The 25021-nt window shown below is 43.8% G+C and overlaps 1 protein-coding gene across 5 annotated transcripts in view; it reads left to right on the top strand.

Moving 5' to 3' along the window:
• Positions 1-25021, top strand: part of NRXN2 (neurexin 2) — an 899334-nt gene that overhangs the window by 290792 nt on the left and 583521 nt on the right. For all 5 annotated transcript variants that reach the window (XM_088442540.1, XM_088442541.1, XM_088442544.1 and 2 more), the window contains exon 4: positions 1387-1404. In XM_088442540.1, coding sequence (XP_088298666.1) covers positions 1387-1404 — 18 coding nt within the window. The remainder of the gene's footprint in view (positions 1-1386; positions 1405-25021) is intronic.

Genomic DNA, 25021 nt, shown 5'->3' on the forward strand with positions numbered 1-25021 from the left:
CCTTGGTGCCCTATTGAAGTCTATGGGGAAGCGCTGATTGGCTGAGAGCTGTGACAGACGGCGCACCAAGTCAATCAGCGGTCAGTCCATTGATTTCAATGGCACGTTTGAAATTGGCGACCGAGCCAAAACCGCGAGATCCGGCAGCGGGATCTCAAGGTTTTGGCTCAGGTAGAGATCCGGGGCAGACAGGGAGATCTGAGCTGCGGCTCGGATCACCTCAGATCCCAGAAGTTCAGGTGTGTTCGGATTCCAAGGAATCCGAACCGCTCATCTCTTTTTTTTGTATGCAGTTTCTTTATAATAATCCCCTCTTTGTACAGTGATGCATACTTTATCAGCACAGTATAAATAAATGTTAATCATAAATAATAGTAATGATAATAATAATGTGAAAGTATTAAACGTTTCTTATGAACATACAGCATATGTAAACAAACATTCAAGATACTATATTTCAATATGTTTCAAAAACTAAATTTCTGCAATGTTATCTGTGTTTAAAACCTGGTGGTACTTGCCAGCGATTACTAGTGATTCCCCACAGATCTCTCCTCCTCCAAACTTAACTGTGCTGTTTCCGCCCAGGTCCATTATGCCTCTGGGTCCTGTACCTGCCACATGAGCTGCCTGTTATAGTACTGGTCTGAATTCTTTAACAAACTATCAAGAAGTAAAATACATTCAGAAGGCACTCCTGCTGTTTATTAGGTCCATTATTTACCTATGACTCTCCCATCATCGCTACTTATACATAATTGAGTAACCTATTAAATTTCCTTTCCCCTAATTGTGCTATTAGTATAGTAAATAACCACCTTAGCTGTCTTTCTATGCAACATTTCACAATGTCTATTCTCTTTCATCATCTGGTTTATTAGTGCTCTGTTTTTCTTCATCTCAATCATTCACTTCCACTATCTCCCCTCCTGCTTTCTGGTCTCTTGTGGATGTCACCAGCAGTGACACTGAATCTCAGCCTGGGGTCTGCTAGTCTATTCATATCCATAGAGGGGGGCCTCCTCTAGGGGGCTCAGCTGGCTGGATGAACATTAGCCTGGGGTGGTGGTAGTCCAGCGGCAAGGAGGAAGAAGAAGGTCACAGCGAGACACAGAAGAGAGAGAGGGAGAGGAATGGACTGAGAAAATAAATAGCAGGAGTTATAGATGACAACTACAGACAAAATAGAGAATGTATTTATATGCGTATACAGTAAATAGACAAATAAGCAGTGAGTGATACACATAGAGATTGGAATAAAGGAGAGATGTATAGTAGGGGGGATAAGGATCTATATGCCTGTCATCACCAGTTGTAATGTTATGCTCTCTTATCTTCTCCAGTAACTGACAGTCTTCTTTTTTTTCTCTCCTTGTTTTTATGCAGAGGATCGTGTGATTGAAGGTGAGTAGTTGCTTGTTTAAGTAACATCATGTGAAACTCCACAGGGATCTGTCAGGGGAAGGGTTAGGTATCACTGTATACATTTCTATCCTTCCCCTCCTTTCCCTTTTGTCAATTTCTCCATCCCTACTTCTAACCATTCACTTTCTCTTCAGAACACCCTTCTCTCCTCTTCTCTTCGTTCTCACCCCCTCCCTATTATCTTGCTTTCCTTGTCACCTGATTCCTCTGAACATAATAATGAGCAAGCATTATGCAAATTATGTTAATTAGACTTTAATGGGAGAGCACATGACTAGAAATCAAGAGAGAATTAGCGGTATGAGAAGAAAGGAGAGATGAGCAGGAGATAACGTGAGCAAAAGGTAGAATGGGTGGTAGAATGGAAGACAGATTGGTACCTAGAACACTATAATTAACCTAGAGCAAACCAAATAATACAATGAGTACTGTGCTACAAAAGCAATGGTATAGCGAGTAGTGAAACTGAGTAAGGAAGATGCAGGCAGCAAAGATGTCACAAAACAGAAGATAAATGAGCTCAGACATAGCTGCTGTCAAAAGATTGTCAGTTAAAAATAGGGTTGATGTTATTAATGGTGGGAAATCAGAATAGCGAAGAGAGTGACAGCTACAGTATGCTGATGAAGAAAGTAGAAGGCCATCATAGCACATATGAGGTATCTACAGTATATCATACTTGCCAACTCTCCCTCATTGTCAGGGAGACTCCCTGAAATAGCAGGAATCTCCCTGTCTCCCTGAAGAGTCTACCAATCTCCCTCATTTCACCTTACCCCCATTATGACACTGTTATATAAAAGAAAAAGCAGAGATATATACATTCAAATACGATCATTAGTATAATTTCCCTGCATTGGGTATAAGGCACAATGGGGCAGATGTATGAAGCTGTGGAAAGTGATAAAGTGCAGAGTGATAAATGACCAACCAATCCGCTCCCACCTGTCATTTTTCAAACACAGCTAGTAACATGACAGTTGTGAGCTGATTGGTTGGTCGTTTATCACTCTGCACTTTATCACTTTCCAGAGCTTCATACATCTGCCCCAATGATCCCTATGGCTACATGTATATTCTGAGAGGTATCAGTGTGTTTTCATCAACAAGTAGATCTTACTGACTGCTTTGGGGCTCATTTACATGTGGATGTAAATCAATTTTAGGACACGCCTCTCAGATATAGCAGTACACGCCCACTTTACCTACGCGCTCATAGGTGCTGCTCTCACAATCTCCCTGAAATGCTTTTTCAAAAGTAGGCAAGTATGCAGTATATACACTTGTACTTATGTGTACAATCAGGCTATCAATGCCTCGGCAGCTAGTGATGGAGTGAAGATGACCAGTAACTTAAGGTAAAGGTGGAGACCATAGGTTCTCCAGCTCTAAGTGAAGTAAATTCCCCATAATCCTTAGCCAGCAGTAAGAAGCCTGTGGCTGTGGCTGAACATCTGCACCATGACTGAGCCTGTGTCATTGTACATGGGTTCCAGTTAGTGAAATGTGAGGTAGGAGAGATGCCAAAGCTTTCTCCAGCTGGGCACAGAGTCCTGCATGCACCAGGGACGTGCAGTCAGGGTAGGCAGGGGAGGCTGTCATACTTCCTCCTCTATCATACTCCCTGTCATGCTTCAGAGTTTTGATATAAAAACTGTGTTTTAATACGTGTGCCTCCCCAGCCATTGACCTCAGTGAATGCTACTGGTATGCACACTACTGTACAAAGGTCAGACGTCTTTGATTTTGAATAGAAGAAATTAGCAAGGTATAAACTAAAAAAGAAGAATTAAAAAACTAACAAATAATTAGCTTTCTTTTATTGCCATCTCATCTATTTCAGCTTTTATAACCTACCATATATGTGATTTCCCTTTTGCTGTGACGCTTACAATAACTTCCTTTTATTTCTGTCCTCGCTTTCTCCTGTTCCATCTCCATACTTTCTCCATATCTGTATAATTCTCTTGTCTATACACCCCAACTGGCTGACCATCTCTTTCTCTCCTCTTCAAAGTTGAAATCTATTTTACCTCACTCTCCACTCCCCTGGGGTCTCTCTGTTTGCTATCTCCATGCTGTGGCTGACAGATAAGAGTCAGGTGCTCTGTGACTTTCATATGCTCTTCCCTGGACAATAAAGATGGTTGTTCATGTCGACACTGGGAGAGATGGCTTTGAGTATTGTGGATAGGCCCAGATGAATGCATTTCACAATAGCTGTGCATGTCTTCCCTATGAGAGATAGCCATACATATTACTGAAATAGCTATGTAGTTTCTAGTGTAAGACAGCCATCAATGTTCTCTTTGAAGAGCGTGGTAATGATAATAATATACAGCTATGAATCTCACATAGCTGTATACTTATGGAATGGCAATTTGTTGTTGTTAGGCCTCAAATATACTTTGTGACATATCAGATTGTATACATATCGGATAAATATAGTTTTACCTACCTGGATCTTGTTAACGTTAACCAAGCCTGATAAGCAACAGGAATTATTAGCAGCAGCAAGATTTTCACTGGGACTAAGTGGTGCTCAGGTGAGTGTTACACAATGGACAACTGTATAGCTAATATATACTGTAAACATAACTACTGTATAGCTAATATAACTGTATATACTGCTTAAACCCTTTTGTGTCATTTTAACCTCACTTGTCTTTTCAGGTTTTGTTGTATTTTTATTTATTCTATGACAGTCACAAAATAAAACATGCTGTACCTAATGTACTGAAATTAGAATGTCTTTGTAGATTGTCAGTATGATCTTATTTCTTCAGGATTAAGGTTCGGTTTATTGGTGGCATCCGTAAAATTTATAGTATTTTATGTCATCTTTTTTTATCAGTTGCAGCATTTTAAAAGCCACTTTTTTTGTAGCCATTCAATAGTGAGTGGATAATTCCTCACAAGAAAAAACTGCTCTTAGATACAGAAACAATACAATAAGCAGATGAGTATCTAGTGGGAATGACTGTTTTTGACCATTAATGTGCACCTGATCCTTGCGCACTGCTTCCCCTGATGTCTGCTGAATGAGGTAAGGCTGCAGGGTTAAAGTTAGGTCGAGTGGTGTTAAGAAGATTAGGATGAGTGGAGCGTTGTATCAGGCTGTAGTTAGTCTTCATATCAGGTATAGACTAGATTAAGGAAGTGGTTTGTTATGCTTATTCTATGGTGGTGTTACAAACAAGCCCGGCAACAGGGGGGCCCAGGGGTGTAGCTGCTTCCTACGCTGCTGATGCAGTGATCAACATTGTGCAGGTATGTACAGGGCACCTGCTGATCACTGCAGCAGCAACGTAGGCAGTGGGCAGGGGTTCGTCTAGCAGGGAGCAGTAGGGCCACAGCTTATAGTCACTAGAGATACTGCCCGGCCACTGTCAGATCAGAGTGGCTGAGCACACCCCTACAAGCCGTGCTACTGTCACATTGTGTACAATGTCTGTACACTATTTTGGATGCTAGATTACTGATTGGTGGATGATGCTGGCCATCCACCAATCACTGTTGTGGGCATATCTAAGCACTGATTGGTGGATAACTGGAGCTCTCCACCAATTGGAGGTAACTGCAAATGCATTTGGAGAGGAAGAGCCGGAGGGGACAGCACAGCAGGAGGATAGATCTGAGGTCTGAATTTAAATGGATCCTTTATGCAGGGGAGGAGGGAGGGGAAGAGGTTTGGGACATCACGGGTATAGTTGTATGAGGAGGAAGAGCAATTATGGGACAAGTGTTTGAGGAGGGGGCAATCATAAGGCATAATTGATGGAGGAGGGGGGCAGATATGGGACATAATTAGAACTGTTGGAGGGGGGCAGTTATAGTACATAATTGTGTTTTGAGTGGGGCAATTGTGCGAAATAATTATAATTGTGGGAGGAGGGCATTTATGGGACATAATTATAATTTTGGTGGGGAGACAGTTATTATTGTGTGAAGACTGGCCTGTACCTGCCAGGCACCCGGGATTGGGGCCCCTAAAAAAAATGGGTGTGCCGGGCATCATGATTTCTGTCACCTGCCCTGGTTACAGATAGGTTACAAAAGAGATATAGGATTATGGAGTGGTGAAGTGGCCTTTGCTATAAAGGTAAGTATTTTGTTTTATAACTATTTCAGTAAATGCTTACAGAACAAGCTTTAATCAGATACAGTCAATTGAAAATGAAATAATCAAGACACACACTTACATGTAATGTATGTAGTTTGGAGTAGGAAGCACTAAATGGACATTGAAAAATGCCGTTTATGTGTCCCATCAACCATAATGATTAAAATTAAAACTTCTATGTAAACTAACCTAGATTATTTTCTGTCCTTATAAAATAGAATTGATTAATATTGGCATTACTGCTTCCATTAAGCACTTTTTAAACATGCTACACATGATATATCACACATATTCCTTATATGTATGAATTCTAACTGCAAAAACAATGATGAGGAATTGTAAATTCAGGTGTGTGGATTAAAAATGAGGACCTTTAAGTACACAGCACACTATAATACCCATTTTTGTAACACTGACAAGATTTTATTTAACGCAAATGTAAAATGAACAATAAAACAGACTTGTAAATTTTACTGTGATAATTAAATTTTCTTTATTGCAAATGGGAGCTAACAGCTACACAAGCTGAGGAACTATAATATTAACAATATATATAACTTGAATTTATTCACTGAACACTGTTAAATGTGATACCAAAAATTTAATTAACTGCTTTTCCTAACTCCTTTTCATGTTTTACTGTCAGAGAAAGCAGATAAACATGAGAATTAAAGGGAATTAAATTATTTATATTATACAATCTTTTGGGGTTTAATCATTATTTATAATAATACTAATAATAATAATAATATAAAAATAAATGATAATAATAATAATAAATAATAATATATTGTAATATAAAACAAGAGGCTATTATAATTGTTATATGTTTCTCTAATAAATACATACAGTATATTATTTAATAGTGTAATTGGTTTTAAGCCACAAGAAAATTTTACTTTGATTAGTATGAGGCACATTCCAACTATTTAAAAAGAATACATATCCCAAAGCAGGAAAGCTAGTTCAATATCTGTTTTCATTAAATATTATATATTTACTGATATTCTTTAGTGATGTGTGATTACAGGTAATTATTTCTGCTCCTGTGGACTTACAGTTGTGGCATTGCCTAAGGCTGGTCACTCACTAGTGTTGAGACACTGCACATGACTTGCATTTTTAATGGACTGAAAACCAAGCAAACGCATGTAAAAATAAAAACCATCTTGGTCTATGGGTCAGACCCGCTCGCAAGCGCCTATGCGCTCGCAAGTGCGCAAGCCCTGGAGCGAGAGAGAAATTCTCTCGCTCCGGGGCTCACTACAAAAGGGGCGGCTGTCGATGGTGATCGACAGCTCACACCGTTTTGTAGGCAGGACGGGGAGGTGGCTGGAGAAACGGAGGTGTTCCCGACAGAACGCCTGCCGTTTGAGGGCGGCCCCACTGACATCACTCTAATAGAGCCGAAAGCTCACTGGGGCTTGCGTTAGACGAGACCCTACCACAAGGGTCTCGTCGCAAGCCCGATGGTCGTGATGGTCTTGACCATCGCGACCATCAACCTGGCCACTCGTTAAAGCTCTGGGTGGTCACCCACAGCCTAGCAAGCGGACAGGAGGCCGGGTCGGAAAATAGATGCGGCCGCCCTCATTCAGAGCGAGCGCTCGCATTTTGTGACCGCCTCTGAATGAGGTCCTATGTCTCCAAACTTTAAAAAGTTAATTACTCTCTAGAGGAGAGCATTACGTACATGCCCACTGTTTATCCAGCATTGTGATGTCATTTTCCTATTCATGTCTATGGCCCTTTAATTTATAAGGCTCACTCATTACCATTTTAAATGAATTGTCTTAGAAAAGAATGGGCTATAGGTATGGATGGAACTGCACATCTCTGGTAATTGTCTTTTGTGACCTACATAGCAGAATGATGTCTATTGAAATGTGGTCAAAGCAGGGAGTTACCACCTCCAAACACTAAGCAATCACAACCAGATAGCATGAGAAACCACTTTTGATGCTCCTGTTAAATTGGATCTTCTTCTCTCATTCCTTGGCAGGACAAGGTGCACATTGTTTTTGCCTCTTATTTCAATGGATTACAAGAATGATATCTGACTGCTTTAAATAATAGTATATTTACATTTGGGAATAAAGGGCTGAACTACTTCACTTTTGATTAAAAACATTAGTATTGCCCTTTTGATTTCTGTTTGGATTAAACATTTAAAATTTCCTAGTGGATTAAAAAATTCAAGATTTCCCACTGGATCAAAAAGGGCCAGATTTACCATTTGGGTTACAATGGGACAAAAAAAAAATAGTTTTTCCAATAATAAAGTGGTGAATAGCGGTATCAGGGTGTTTATTAAAATATATGTGTTTTCATTTATAATACATTTGTATAGTGGACTCTTTAACATTATAGAGGGCCCACTAAGGTTGTAAAGTACAGTAGCCACATCCTGGGACCAAATATACCTCATTATCATAGACACTACAGCTGAGGGGTGTTGAGAAAAGACCCAACACTTTTCAGCATGTGGTTGGTATTCTTTGTAAATGTACATCATGCAAATTTTTTGTATTCCCACCTGCTCTAGTCTTGTGCTAACAACTCTGATTTGGCTCCACCATCACAGGATGTGTATTGTTTGCAGAACTACTAAAAATGGAAATGCATTTAGACTTCTGAAAAAAAAACTACAGTCATAGCAGTTATATTCCCAGAATGTATGAGTCACAGTGTGCCGGACACCGGCTGTCACTTACCGGGTCCGACTGCAAATTGCAGGTGGCTGCGTCTCCCCTAGGGATGCGCGCACCGACCTGCAGGAGGATTTAAAGAGACAGGAACGCCAAACGTGACATCACTTTTGGCTAAAGATGTGAACTCCTCCCCATAACAAGGAGTTTCTCGACACTAAACAAATGCCAGAGTATAGGCTCCATTTCCTTACTCCAGCATCCTTGTTCCTTCTGGTTTTCTACGGCTCGTTTCTGACTTTGGCTTTGTTCCTGACCCGATATTGTGTGATCCCTGTTCCGTTTGGCTCTGACCCAGCTTGCCAAATACGTTTGTATGCCTTCATCGTACCCTGCTCCACTCCAGAGTATACCGGCACCTGTACTAGAGAACCAAGTCAGAGGGGCTCAATCTGCGTGCCAAACCTCCTTGTGGGGGTCCCTGGTGAATATTGCCGGCACATTAGACATCTCAATACTGGGTCTCTTTAATCCCGAAGTAAGGGCTAGCATCCACAATCCACCCGTGATGGACAGAATACCCTGGCCACGCATGGATGCTGCTGGTAACCCCTCACCACAGGAGTTGCTGGAAAATCTCCTTGCCAAAGTTGAGAAGAAAGAGTGTAATCAGGCCCACATCATGCAGTGCTTACAGACTCTGATGCAGCAAATTGGTTCCAGCCAGTCATCTCCGGTACAGCTAGCGCCATCCTCTGCAATGTCTGTTCAAGCTACTAGGGCTTCCGGTTTTCAACGAACCCAGATGGGTAGCTTCTGCAGCATCAAGTATCCTGCAACTAAGACAAGGCAACTAGTCTGGACAATATGCAGTGCAGTTCATAACCCTAGACTTAGAACTGGGATGGAACAACAAATCCCTGGTTGCCACATTTTTGCAAGCACTTTCCAAGCATATTAAGGATGTCCTGGCGTCCAGAGAATTTGTTTAGATGACCTAGTTTCTCTGTGTATTTGGATAGACCTCCGCCATAGAGAAAGGGTATCAGAGAGTATCAGAACGAGAACAGTTCCGACGCTTCAGCTTCAAGCTCACCTCTCAATTCACAGTGTGGACAAACACATGCAGATTTGGAAATAACATATTCCTGCAGCAGAAAGGGAGCAGAGGATTAAGAATAAGCTGTGCCTGTACTGTGGTGAACCAGGTCACCTCCTTGCTTGTTGTCCCAAACGTTCGGGAAACGAGAAAGCCTAATTGATCATGGGGTGGTCAGATTAGGTGCATTCCAGCACACCCCAAAAGAAAACAGCTCACCGCAATTTGCGATCAATGTGACTCCTCAGGAACTCGCAAGGCCTTTTTGGATTCGGGTGCCGATGGCAACTTCATTACAGGAGTTAGGAATCCCTAGTGTGCCTTTACAGGTTCCACTCTACATCATCGGAGTGGATGGAATTAAACTTCCTATGGCTACCATCCGCATCACGACTTTAGAAGTCACCATGCAAGTTGGCTCCCTCCATAAGGAATTAATCTCGTTCTATATACTCCCATCAGCCAAGTGTCTGATTATCTGTGTCTTCCATAGCTTCTCAAACATGCTCCCACTTTAGATTGGAATGAACCTCAAATCTTGTCATGGGGATCTCAGTGCAATCAGACATACTTGCCTACTATCAAACTTCCACATTGTGTCATTCAGAGTTTGGCCATCTCTCCAGAAGACCCTCTTCCAGCTCCATACCAGTTCTTCAGGGATGTATTCAGTAAAAAAAAGCTGCCAAAACACTTCCAGCTCATCGGGAGTGGGACTACTGTATAGACTTTTTACCTGGGAAATGCCCCCTCGTGGAAGAGTGTTTCCTCTCTTACTTCCTGAGACCCAGGCGGTGTCAGAATACGTAAAGGACAACCTTGAAAACAGATTCATCAGGGAGTCCAAATCTCCCACAGGAGCTAGTCTATTCTTTGTTAAAAAAAATAGATGGAGGCCTGAGAATGTACATTGATTACCAGCGCTTGAACACCATTACCATCAAAGACCAGTTTCCCTTACCTCTGATCTCAGAGCTCTTCAATAAAAAAAAAGGGGCAAAGATATTTACCAAACTAGATCTTTGCGGTGCCTACAATCTAATCAGGATCTGACTGCCTTCAACACTCATGACGGCCATTACAAGTACTTGTTCATGCTTTTTAGATTAAGCAGTGCTCCTGCTGTTTTACAAAAGTACATGAATCACATCTTCTGAGACCTGTTATATAAGTACATGGTGTTGTATCTGGACAACATCCTGATATTCTCCGAAGACATTGTGAGTCATCGCTAATACACAGGTGAAGTACTGTCACGACTCTGGGCTAACCAGCTAGAAAAATGCTCCTTCAAGCAAAAGGAGCTGACGTTCCTGGGATACATCATTTCGGGCTCTTGTCTCGGGATGGATCCAGAGAAACTCACTGTAATTGTCATTGGCCTCTTCCTATTGGGTTAAAAGCAATACAGTGCTTCCTGGGTTTCTGTAACTTCTACTGTCAACTAATCAGGAACTACTCGTTACTTGCAACTCCCATCATCACCTCATACCAAACAAGGTCAAGACACCCGGGTGTGGCGTTCCGAGGCAGAGGAAGCTTTCATTCTTCTAAAGCAATGTTTTCTCTCGTCACCTGTTCTGAGACAACCCAACTGTGACCAGCCTTTTTTCCTGGTGGTGGACTCCTCCACAGTTGGAATGGGGGGTGCTTTTGCAGAAAGATGGTTCAAGTGGTATTCCTGTTGTTTCTTTTCCCATAGGTTCTGTGCTCCAGAAAAGAATTATGGCGTTGGGGATAAAGAACTGCTGCCATAAAGTTGGCCCTCCAGGAATGGCAATACTTGTTAGAGGGAGCAAAATTTCCACTGACTGTTTATACCGATCACAAGTGCCTGTCATACCTCAAAACAACTTACTGCCTAAACTACAATCAGTCCAGATGGTCATTATTCTTCTTTAATCTGGTGATTACCTACCGCCCGGGTAACAATAATATCAGAGCCAACACTTTGTTCTGAGCATTCAGTTCTGCTGAGGTGGACAAAGTACAAGAAGATAAGCCCATTCTGAACCCCACTTACTATGTGGCAGTCACCAGCAAGGTCAAGATTCCGCTGGGAAAACATTTATAGCACCTGACCTCCGAGCTAAGCTATTTCAGTGGGCACATTCATAACGCTTAACCGATCATGCAGGTGTGAGAAGAACTCTGGAGCTAATCCTCAAGAATTATTGGTGGCCGACTGTGCATTGACGTTGACTGTGATGTCAAAGACTGTGGCAGCTTGTACAATCTGTGCCCAATACTATGTTCCACCTTACCCTCCCTAAGGCTCTCCATGTCCACTATCAGTGCCTGATCGTCCTTGGTCCCATATATCCATGGACTTTGTCACTGATGTACCATCCTGTCAAGGCTTCAATACCATCTGGGTGGTGGTGGACAGATTCTTCAAGGTCGCTCATTTCGTTTTGTTGAAAGGTCTACCCTCAGCTCCAAAACTGGCTGATGCATTCATAAGGGAAATCTTCAGGTTGCACGAGTTTCCCAAGGACATTGTCTCAGACCATGGGATACAATTTACCTCTAACTTCTGGAGGTTGTTATGTAAGTGCTTTCGGGTCAACCTAAGTTTCTCATCAGCCTACCACCCTTAGAGTAATGGTCAAACAGAGAGTAAACCAGGGCCTGAAAAAGTTTATTAGGATACATGTTTCAGCCAATCAGGGTGATTGAGTCTCTCTGTTGCCATGACTGAATTCGACCACAATAATCTGTTTCATGAGATATTGGGTCACTCCATTTTTCAACCAGTACGACATGCATCCTGTGCTACCGGAGTTACCAGTCCTACGGTCAGTGTCACTTCCAGCCATCCATGGTACAGTGAACCATTTCTATACCTGGAGGGAAGTAAAGAAGAATCTGTGCAAAGCCTCCTTGAGGTATAAACTGTTTGCGGACAGTAAGAGGAGGAGGGGTCCTTTACTGAGCCCTGGTGTCAAAGTCTGGTTGTCAACAAAACACTTGCAATTAAAAGTTCCCACCATGAAGTTCGCTCCCAGATTCATTGGTTCTCCAGGTTATCAATCCAGTGGCATTCCGTCTGAAAATTCCTGGTACATTGAAAATACCCAATGTATTTCATATCTCCCTCCTCAAACCCCTGGTGCAACACCTTGCAACCCTCCCTCTGCAATTCCAGTAGATCATCAGGAAGAATGCGAAGTGAAGCAGATCTTGGACCAGGGTTTCTAGAGGTTCTAATCAGTTCCTGTGGTGTTGGGTCAAGGCCTCAGACATTCATGCGCCTCAGCTTCTCCAGAAGTTCCAGCGAAGGATTCCTAACAAACCATTTGTGGGGTGTTTGGTGCCCACCCCTAGAGTGTGCCGGACACTGGCTGTCACATACTTGGTGCGGCAGCACTGGGGTCCCAGGCGGTGATGGGCATCGGGCGGGGAGTCCCTAGCACCTGCTACTAGTGCTTCCACCTCCTCCCTTCTGGCACATGGTGCAGCTGCAAAGTGCAAGTGGATGCGTCTCCCATATGGGTGCGTGCGCTGACCTCCAGGAAGATTTAAAGAGACAGCACGTTTGGAGTGAGATTTGAACTCCTCCCTAAACAAGTGTCAAAGTATAGACACCATTATCTTACGCCAGCATCTTAGTTTTCTACAGCTCATTAATGAATTTGACATTGTTCCTGACCCGATATTGTCTGATCCCTGATACTGTATTGTCTGTTTGGTTCTGACCCGACTTGTCGACTACGTTTGTACGCCTTCATCATACTCTACTCCACTCCAGAGTATACTGGCACCTGAACTAGGGAACCAAGTCTGAGGGCCGCAAACTGCGTGTCAGACGCAGCTAAGTCCAAACCTGCTTACTGTGGTCCCTGGTCAACACCACCGGCACTTTAGACTCAGCGCCTCAGTAGTGGGTCTTGTCAACTCCGAAGTATGGGCTAGCATCCACTATACTCTCATGAGTTTACGACAATAAGAAAATAAGACAGTGGTAAAACCATAAAAAATATTTATGTGCAACACATTATCCAAAATACATTAAACAAACGTAAATTAAATAGCATTGTCATCGCAGTGTCCCTTTAAAAAATGCAACAAGTCGTCATGTATATCTATGCTCTAAGGGCCTGGTTCATTACGGTTCGCAACTCTGATTGCAATAGCGATTATGCACGCAGTCAACCTGCGATCATATGCTAAACCATTGGTAACATCGAGTACAATCACAGCCTCACGCACACTTACACAAGGTCAGACCTCCTGGTACACAGTGACAGCTCAGGCTGCGCATGGCAACGCAGTGGATAATTTATACATGCCCCTGCGACGGCATTTAAACGCACCTTCGTTTCGCCGACCATCTCCACGCCACCACCCCCAAACGGTACTTCCTGTCAATCACTCTGCGATGGGTCTGCATAGTCACTGCTATAGCAGTCCCATTCTCAGTGGAGTGTTTGCGCAATGCATACGCATGTGCAGTATGCAACAATCGGCTGATTGCGTGCGTAATCACTGTTGCGATCCTTACTGAATTAGGCCCTAAGTACATAAAGTCTGCATAAAATCATAGCGGTTATCAAAAGTTATCAAAAGATAAATGCATAAAATCATAGCGGTTATGAAACCGGGTATCAGGGGCGGGATGCAGTCAGGAAGCCGACAGTCGAAATGCTGACCGCCGGCTTCCCGACTGTGCAATCCCGACAGGGGACTAATGATAGGCGTCAAAGTCTTGAGTCCTATCATTATCCCTACGCCGGGAGCCTGATGCGTGGCATACCGAATGAAGGTAAGCGGGGCGGCGGGCGCTGACAGCCGTGGGGGGGGGGTTAGGCTAGAGGCCCCACGGGGGGACTTAGGGTCAGACACCCACCGGGAGGGTTAGGGCTAGGCTAGGGGAAGGGGGGTTAGGGTTAGGCACCCCCCGGGAGACTTAGGTTTAGGCTGCGGGGAAGGTGGGGTTAGGTTTAGGCACTTACAGGGAGGATTAGGGTTAGGCACTTGGGGGGGAGGTTAGGATTAGGTACCCTAAAGGAGGGTTACGATTAGGGGGGGAGAGGGTTAGTAACAGTGAAAAAACTTACCTGTCGGGATCTTCTTTTGCCGGTCTTCCGGCGTCAGGCAGTGTCCGATCCCATCAGGGGCAAACGCAGGATTTCTACGGGGGTGGCGGGTGTTCTAGTATATGTATATACTCTGACATATATAAAGGAAAAAGAATCAGCGGCACTCTGCGTCTTAGTAGAATAATAGGCTTTAATCCAACGGCATTTTGGGCCCCATGCTCGTTATCAAGGATACAACACACAATTAAAAACACTCCTTATATACCCCACTACCCTAACATACCTGATCATTAATGGCATTCACCTGTGCGGCGTCGCCGTCCGCGTCCATCCTCCATTGCTCTCCAGAGAACCAGAGTTGCAGCGGGCATGACGTCATCAGGCACGCCACGTCTGTGTATGCATGTTGTTTCTATGGAAACGAATCATAAACAATATATTTAACACCATTACTACATTTAAAAAGCTCTGTTATTAAACAGTGCTAGTATGGTAAACATAGTACAAATATATAAACACTTAACCTATAAAACTAGGAATAGATAGGCAATTTTAGTAGGCAATTTTTGTAATACCTAAAAGCAAGAACAACAGAAAGAAACAAAAGAAAACTGTTCTATAAGAAACTATGTAGGCCCAATGTCTCATTTAATCCCTTCGGGGCCAGGGTCCCCAAATTGAATATCCACCTATATTCGATTTGGAGCAAATGTTTGCCCAGATTACCTCCACATATGTTAATGGTGATATGGTCTATAATTTTAGATCTTAAATCTGCTACATTGTGCCTAGCAGCCAAAAAGTGTTTGGCTGCTAGGCACAATCGCTACTGTGATTCTGGAGTGCAGCCCGTGTGGCGAAGCGATGTAACGCCATCCCTTCTTTAAATTGCCTTTCTGTCTTGCCCACATAGAATAAACCACATGGGCAAGACAGAAGGTAGACCACATACTCCTGTATCCTTTGCTGTTGATGCTGTTGTTTGATATCTGCTGTTGCTTCTCCTGAAGAAGGTCACACGTTGTGACCGAAACGTTGAGCGGGATATTTTCTTGAATTAAAACTGGATTAATATTTTTACAAGCCTGGTGAGTGCCCCTCTTTTTTGTCTTACATAATTGGTGGAGTACCGTTCAGGACTCCAATGGTGTGGTGGACACCCTAGCATCTCTCCCAGAGACTATGGCCCTCATTCAGAGCCGTACGCTCTGAGCAGAGCGCACGCTCTGAATGAGGGCCGCCCTCCATAAAAATGGAGGTATGCCTGGAGTGCCGCACCCTCTGCAGTGTACAGTGACGGCAGCAGCTACACCACTGTTATTTGGAGTACCATTCCCTGGATTTGTATGTAATATATATATATATATATATATATATTATATACCATACTTACCTACTTTTGAAAAAGCATTTCAGGGAGATTGTGAAAGTAACATCTATGAGTGTGGCGGTAAATTGGACTTGTACTGCTACATCTGGGAGGCGTGCCATAAAACTAATACATCCAAATGTATACAAGCCCCAAATCAGTTAGTAAGAAGTACTTGTTGATGAAAACACACTGATACTCTTCAGAAAATGCATGTAGCCATAGGGATCATAGGGCCTGATTCAGACCCACTCGCGAGCGGCTGTCCGCTCGCAAGTGGGTCGATGTTATGGACTGAGCATGCGCACGACGGAGGGAGCTCCGTCGTGCGCATGCGCCAGACGCGACGAGCGAAGGAAAGTCCTTCGCTCGTTGTGTCCGATCAAAGGGGGCGTGCTGTCAATGTTGATTGACAGCACGCCCCCTTTGGTGGGCGTGCCGGGGGCGTGCCTCCCTGACGGGGGCGTTCCTAAGGGAACGCCTCCCGTCAGAAGCCGGCCCACTGACATCACTAGTGATGTCAGTGGGAGTGATTTTGGCTCTGATAGAGCCAAAATCACTCCGGAGCTTGCGGTTGAAAACCTCAACCGCAGGCTCCGGCTCGCAAATTCGATGGTCGCGATGGTCTCGACCATCGCGACCATCACAATGCACGCTCGTATAGCCTGTGGGTGGTGACCCACAGCTATACGAGCGTCCAGGAGGACGCTCCATTTTCATGGAGCCCGGCCCTCATTCAGAGCGTGCGCTCTGCTCAGAGCGTACGGCTCTGAATGAGGGCTATAGTTCCTTAAAACCAAAGCAGGGAATTAATACTAATGATCCCATCATATCTCTGTTTTTTTTTATATACCAGCTACATAATGGAGGTAAGGTGCAATCAGGGAGATTGCTACTATTTCAGGGAGTCTCCCTGACAATCAGGGAGAGTTGGCAAGTATTTAAAAACACATACTTGCATATATATATACAGTGCTTAAAGTAGTCCCAGATGTAGTGTTCCCCCCCGCCCAGGGCACTTATTTATTAAGGAGTCCGTGGTATAAAAAAGTAAGGAGCGTGGTCACACAATAGTATCCCCAATTCAAATTATGCCGCACAGTAGCACAAGCTTATTCACATTACACATCACTTAATGCCCCTGATTCACTTTACACCACATAGTAGTGTCCCTTATTCATGTTATGACACCCAGTAGTGTCCCTTTTACACAATGCCCACATTAGTGCCCCTTATACACAATGCCCACAGTAGTAGTGCCCCTAATACACAATGCCCACAGTGGTAGTGCCCCTTATACAATGCCCACAGTGGTAGTGCCCCTTATACAATTCCCACAGCAGTTGTGCCCATTACACATAATGTCCACTGTAATGGTAATGCCCCTTATGTAATGCTCACTGTAGTGGTAGTGCCCCTTATGCAGTGCCCACAGTGGTAGTCCACCTATGGCAGAGCCCACATTAATGGTGCCCCTTATGTGGTGCCCCCAGTAGTAGTGCACCTTTTCTAGTGCCCCCAGGAGTGGTGCCCTTTATGCAGTGCCCCCTATGCAATGCCCCGAGTAGTAGTGCCCCCAGTAGTAATGCCCCCTGTAGTAGTGCCCCCAGTAGAAATGCCCGAGTAGTAGTGCTCTCAGTGGTAATGCCCCCTGTAGTAGTGCCCCTAGAAGTAATGCCCCCTGTAATCATGCCCACAGTAGTAATGCCACCTGTAGTAGTGCCCCCAGTGGTAATGCCCCCTGTAGTAATGCCCCCAGTGGCAATGGCCTCATTAGTAGTGCCTCCAGTGGTAATGCCCCCATTAGTAGTGCTCCTTGTAGTAGTGCCCCTAGTAGTAATGCCCCCTGTAGTAGTGCCCCCAGTGGTAGTGACCCCAGTGGTAATGCCCCATTAGTATTGCCCTCTGTAGTAGCGCCCCTTACACAAAAAAACCCAAAGCACAATTCTTCCCTGAAGCCCACCCCTGCGTCCGCTGCCATCTGACTGGCGATTTCTCTGAACTATGGGAGAGACGTCATGACGTCTCTCCCATAGTGCCCGTGCGGGGAGCCGGAAGCCGGATCTCAGGAGTGAATGCCAGCTACTGTGGGGAAGGAGCCGGGCGCCCGCTGATAACAAAATCTCAGCGGGCGCCCGGCATCTCTATGCGTCGCCAGGCTGACAAGCTGGGTAAGGTGGGCCGGAGGAGGCGGAACTGGCTCCGTCTCCAAATAGAGCTGATGGAACGCACACTTTAATCCCTGTATACAGTGGTGGCCAAAATTGCGGACACTTTTTGAAATTTTAATGTTTTTCAAATTCAAATGCTTAGAAAAACTGTTACACTTCATGCAGTGCTATGATTCACATATCAAATTAAAGGAAATTTAATGCTGAATTCAACACAATAAACAGAAGTCAAATATTTGCATTACAAGGGAAGTTATGCAGTGAAAACAACACTTAGGGTGAAAATCCCTGTGTTCTATGGTTGTTTCCTGGCCATCCCAGCACCTTTATGTCATTCTCCGTGAACCACTGTTTGCAGTGTTGCAGGGAGCTGAATCCTGCTGGAAAAAAATGGGGCATTATCTAGAAAAGATCCTTGATAGAAGGTAGAAGTTTTGGTTGTAGGATGGTGTCAATGTACTTTCTGCTGTCGTGTGCCATCTATGACATAAAGTAGGCTTACAGCATCTGCTGTCATACATGCCCAGATCATAACACTTGTAGGATTCTTTGTTGTCGCTTGAATAAAATGTAGATGTACCTCTTCCCCGATGCGACGTCTCACACATTTTCTCCCATCACTACCAAATATCGATATCTTAGTTTCGTCACTCCATATCACTTGTTTCCACTGACCTGCTGTCCTGCTGTCCATGCAATATGTTCTTTTGCCCACTGTATTCGTTTCTGCCGCTGCTTTTTATTCAGCAATGGATTTTTTCGGAGAATCCTACCTTTTAGGCCAACCTCCGTTAGTCTTCTCCGTACCATTCTTGCACTGTCAAAAACACGATTTGCACTCAGGGCCTGATTCAGACCCGGTCACAAGCACTGTGCGCTCGCAACCGGGTCAATGGTAGGCACGACGGAGCCGACTCCGGGATGAGTCGGCTCCGTCGTGCGCATGCGCGAGACCCGGATAGCGACGGGCACTCTGTCGCTCTGGGTCTCGTTCCAAAGGGGGCATGCTGTCGATGTTGAGTGACAGCATGCCCCCTTTGGTGGCGGGCTGGGGGCATGGCTGCCCAGACGGAGGCGTTCCCATGGGAACGCCTACCGTCTGGGGCCGGCCCCACTGACATCACAAGTGATGTCAGTGGGAGAGCTTTCGGCTCTGTTAGAGCCGAAAGCTCTCTGGGGCTTGCGGCAACGAGACCCTACCACAAGGGTCTCGTCGCGAGCCCGATGGTCGTGATGGTCTTGACCATCGTGACCATCTTCCTGGCCGCTCACTATAGCTGTGGGTGGTCACCCACAGCTATGCGAGCGGCCAGGAGGCCGCTCTAAAAATCAAGAAGGCCGGCCCTGATTCAGAGTGAGCTCTCTGTCAGAGCGTCCAGCTCTGAATCAGGCCCTCAGTTCACTGCTAATGGCCGCAGATGACATCCATCTGTCCCTGACGCAAATTTGTTTTATTCTCCTATCATCAACAGCTGTTGTGCACTTTTTCCGACCATTTCCTTCTTTGTTTTGCATAGATTGTGTTTTCTGATAACGTAAACAAAGCTTCCGTACTCTGATGTTGTCACATTCCCACCAACTTCTCTCACAATTGCTCCATACGAAAGACCATTTTCACGTAAAACCACAATCCTGGATCTCTTCCTGGGTAACCAGTCACCACTTTGCCTGGACGACATTGTTGTATTTATATTTTACACCAGGGGCAGAACTGTGGGAGACAGTGGAGGCGTCTGCCGCTGGGCGCTAGCACTCAAGGGGCACCTCCTCCATTGCCCACAATATATTCACCCCACTTGGGGCTGTAAATATGTTCCACCACAGTAGGAGTCTTGCAGTATCTTGACTCAAACTCAGGCCCTGATTCAGAGCCGGACGGTCTTTCAGAGCCCTTGCTCTGAATCAGGGCGTTTTTTTTTTTTTTATGGAGCCGACAGCCACCCTGTTTTGTTGCGAGACCGGAAGCGAGTGATTTGTCACTCGCTCTGGGGCTCGCGCGTGCACATTGCCCGGCCATCGACCCACTTGCGAGCGGGTCTGAATCAGGCCCTCAGTCCTCAAAGCCCCCACATCAGGTGGTTTTGCCCTCTATCTGGGGTATCAGGAGGGCTTCCCACATCCGGTGGCTTTCGCCTCCATCAGGAGGACTCTGAGCCTTATGCTAATTGTACTATACAGGTCACAATCTTATCTGTGACTTACGCTTAGCTGTATATACCTGAAAAAGAGTGTTTTGAGGGGATATCCTGCAAATTTAGTACATAGGTCTAATAGAAACAAATTCACATATTCTATATTAGTGTTTTTGTGCATATCGATAAATATGTTGCATACCTATTTTCCCTTTTTTTTGTAGGGGGGGGCACCAAATTATAACTTGCCTCCGGGCGTCTGGGATGAACGTACGCCACTGTTTTACACCGTCAATAGCCTTAAAAAATACACACAAACATCCAGCTGTAAATGCACTTCAGTAACCAACTTAGTTTATTCTGCAAAATGAAATAGCCAAACTGACCTTTCCCACCTTTGAACATGACCTTGCACCTGCTCATAAACGACAGCTGATTGGTCCTCAGAACGACGATTCCGATTGGCTGGTAGTAGCTGTTACTACAATCCGCTTCTTGAATCTCACGCATCTGTGCTTCTTTGTCTGACTGAAAGTAGTATAACTTCCCTTGTAATGCAAATATTTGACCTCTGTTTATTGTGTTGAATTCAGCATTAATTTCCTTTCATTTGATATATGAATCATTGCACTGCATGAAGTGAAACAGATAAGCATTCAAAGTTGAAAAACATTAAAATTTCAAAATGTATCTGCAATTTTAGCACCAGATATATATTTATTTACATATATATATAGATAAAGAATACATGGCACTCTTGCTTAATATAGAGCAACTTCGCTGGGTGCCCTCCTTCACAAACAGATACAGAAGATAGCAATATATAGGCGGCACTCGCAGCTGCACTGTCAGTCCATAGTTGGAGGTCCCGCTCCTCTCTATTGACTGACTGTGCAGCTGCGGCAATCAAAGTAAGCAGTCCGGCTCACCCACACCGTGCAACACATGTATTACATATATATATAGATAAAGAATACATGGCACTCTTGCTTAATATAGAGCAACTTCGCTGGGTGCCCTCCTTCACAAACAGATACAGAAGATAGCAATATATAGGCGGCACTCGCAGCTGCACTGTCAGTCCATAGTTGGAGGTCCCGCTCCTCTCTATTGACTGACTGTGCAGCTGCGGCAATCAAAGTAAGCAGTCCGGCTCACCCACACCGTGCAACACATGCAAGGTGTAAAAGCACCAATGTCCAAAAGATGAGGACCGCAGCTCCCTCTTGTGTATGAAATCCCGGATCCCACGGGGTAAAGTTCTAATGGAGGCAAAAACAAAACAAGGAGGGGCGCTCCATAGTGCATAAAAGATTTAATACATAGTTATGAAGCAAAAATGAACATCACAATAAGAGATGTACTCGTACCAAATGTAAAAACTCTGTGGGCTGATTACCACATGACATGAAACAATATGACCCAGGCAATCACCAAAAGTAATCCAGGGAACCTTCCGGGACAAACACCCAACGGTGGAAGCCGCCGATGGAAGCTGATGCGTACTCACACACACAGCCTCTATGGGTTTTAGCTGTGGCTCACAGTGCTGATACACTGGGCCAAATGTAATAGGATGAGAGTTTAGAAAATGTGAGCGTTTTGTAGTAAACTCTCACACTTTTTAACCTCGGCCAATGTAATAGAGTCCGAGAACATACAAACTCTCATGTTTTTAGACTCAAAAAACTCTCACGATTTAAACTCTTATCCAGATGTTTTTTCATTTTGAAGATAAAACTCGACCAATGTGACAGTTTACTGCTAAACTCTCACATTTTTGGCCCACTATCTCTGAATCTCAGCCTCACTCTGCTAGCATTCTGCAGCGGTCCCCAGAACACAATTAGTGGGTATTCAGTAGCACTTGTCACTCTGTAGCAGTTCAACATTGTCACCTGCCCAGTCTATCTCTTTAGACTTGCAGCACCTCACCAGGCTCTGCTACTCAACTCCTCGGCATCTCTCCAACTCTACTGCACATGTACCACCAGTAACTTCCTGTTCTCTTGATGATTTGACTCTTATTGGCGTGTTGCGACTCCACCGAGTGGCAACCTCTTAAACTACATCGTCCATTGGTTCCTATCAAGCCATAGGTATCACACATGGATCAAACCTTCTAAAGCGGACAGGTGGAGAAGTTGCCCATAACAACCAATCAACTTATAACTATCATTTTATAGCATATACATGATAAGTAATAAATATAGGCTGGTTGGTTACTAAAGGCAACCTCTCCACTTAGATGGTTTGATACATCTCCTGCCAAGTGCGGTAGCAGTGGTGTTATCATGCGTTTTGCATCAAGACCTTCATTCCAGTCAGTGTTTACTGGTCTGTGGGGTTTATTATTTGACTGCCTAACCTACTTGGCTTATATAAATTGCATCATGAAGCCCAACTAAACTCCTGTTTTTCTATCTTGACAATACATTTCACAATAGCAGGGTTGGAATTAGAAGGCAAGTATTCCACTACTGGTTCTATAAGAGCACTACTTTAATATTTACAAAGCAATGTTGGCATCTACTGCATATATCTAAATACATTTATGCTTTAGTAAAAATAGCAATAATTAAAGAAGTATAAAATGATACTGCATAATAAAAGTAACACATCATTTACAATATAGATTATTTAGGATACAAGAAAAAAAGTCTAGTAGCTTTAATTGTTGAGTAGAAGATAAGATTTTCATGAGTGATTTAATACTTAACTTGTGAAATCACACATTAGCAAATGGGGAATTTGAAGACTGTAATGGCAATTTATCTGTCCTATTTGCATTTCTTAGCAATTTGCTTATAATCCACAGGGAACGTCTCAAAAGTGTGTAGAAAATGCCACTTAATTGCAGTTTTAAAAAGCTCCTGTATATTAAATGTGACATGTGTAAAGTGCAAAGTGAACTGTGTGTGCTGTATTATAGCAACTAATATGCTACATTCATTACACTCTGGTGATATACAGTAACTGGTGTCATTACCAACACATGTACATGACAATAATGGTCATCTGCCTGTGCAGGAAGACTTTCCCTGTGTGTTCACTGCTGAGGTATGCCCACAATGTATGTAGATTGCCCAATATATAACCTGTGGGTACAAAATGCTGCTACAAGTCCCTGAGCTCGATGAACATTTAGGGCCTGATTCAGAGGTGAATGCTATTACAGTGGCGTGTCTTGTGCTGCAGCCCAACTGCGTCTTAATGCTAATGCCGAAGCAGATGGGAGTTGTACAGAGTTGCCCACTGGCTGCACCATCGGCTGCATCATCGAACATTGCACCAGCCCTATGGAGGCGCAAATTATCCATCTGATCAGCGGCAAAAGACAGCCACTGACTGCAACTTGCCCGTGACACGTACACGTCTGGCTAGCCACCCCTCTGTTATCATCCAGAAATGTTTTTTCAAAAAAAGTCGGGAATTTACCAAGCTCCCGTGTTTGACAGGATCGTGTTGTCTGATGGTGTATTTGATTGATCCTGTCCATGTTTAAGCCCCGAATTTCTCTCCCGAACAAGCAGCCTGTACATATCAGTGAAATATGTGCAGGCTGCTTGTGTGTTAGTGTAATGTAATGGTTAAATTTTTTATTTTTTTTTAAAGACGTAGGGTCCCCCCCAAAAGACAAAATCAGCCCTGGGCTGCTCATCCAGTCCTGGTTCCTAAAAATAAGGGGAAAAATGTGTAGGGTTCCCCCGTATTTTAGGAACCAGCACCTGGCTGCTAGCCAGTCCTGCTTTTCCGAATCAAGTCGATGGTGAATTCATTTCTAGTGAAAAAAAGTCAGAATTTGTGGGATTAACATGGCCAAATTCACCCCCCCTAAATGAAAAAAACACCCGATTTTAACAATAGTAAATTTCCGTGTTGGTAAAAAACTACTGTATATTTACACCCGAGACTGCAATCTTGGACCAACACGAAATTTAGTAAATTTACCCCCTAATGACTCTTTAAGGGAAAAATTGGGCTCTACTACAAAAATAGGTACGACAGCATCAAATTAAGTAATCATTATATTTGTACATGGATGCACATAAACTGTCCACCATAAGGTATTTTCGTAACCTAGGGAAAAGATGCCCAAATTGGGTACTTAATATCTGCACTCTCCAGCTCTTTACTGTATACATTGTGTACTGTGAGTTTTAGCATATTTGGTACTCACAGTCAAGCCACACCTCTTATTTTATTCCTGACACATCTGCTCCTGTTACGTTTATTGAGAGGGAGTCATATTTGCTACCTATGCAGAGTTGGTCGCTTTTGCGTATGGGGGCTACTCAAAAAAAGATGCATTTTGCAATTATGTTTGCATTTGGCTCTGAACATGACAAAAATGTGTAGAAATTATATGGCAGTTGAAAATTAGACAGCTCAATGCATCAAATGGGGGTATCCCAGCATTTCTGACCCTGGATACTGAGAGCTGATCATTATAATGACCCCTTTGCTGGAAAGCATGCTTTTTTAGTGCAGGGAATTATTGTCTGGTGATCACTCACCTCTTCTCTTTTTCAAATAAAGGCACCGTCGAGTCAGTAAGTGCCAAGATGGGCATTTTTTATTCCCTTCATCTAACTTTCTGTCTCTTCTAGTATTCTTGTAGTGTAGGATATTATTATCGGTAGATCACATGTTGACCAGAAAATAACTATTGAGGTCTTTCAAATAAGGTGCCCTGTTTATTGTGGCCAGGATGGGGGAGATCCTCCTCCATCACTAGACTACCTAATGTTTCTGTAGTGTAGGGGAATATTGTCTGGTGATCACACTGAAAATAATAATTACTTATGGAATACATCAATTGAACGCGGGGACTTTAGCATTTTTCAGGTATATGATAAATACGAGTCCCACTCATCCTTGGCACTGAAGGGGTAATAATAATAATTTATATATAGTGCCTTTCACCCAATATTTTTGCAGAGGACAAGGCAGCCATCAAGGCTGTGATCAGTTGCTGTTCTAGGTAATCATATTTATTATTCTAACATTGA

This window comes from Taudactylus pleione, unplaced genomic scaffold, assembly GCF_031769625.1.
Source record: "Taudactylus pleione unplaced genomic scaffold, aTauple2 ptg000313l, whole genome shotgun sequence".
Taxonomy (NCBI): Eukaryota; Metazoa; Chordata; class Amphibia; order Anura; family Myobatrachidae; genus Taudactylus; species Taudactylus pleione.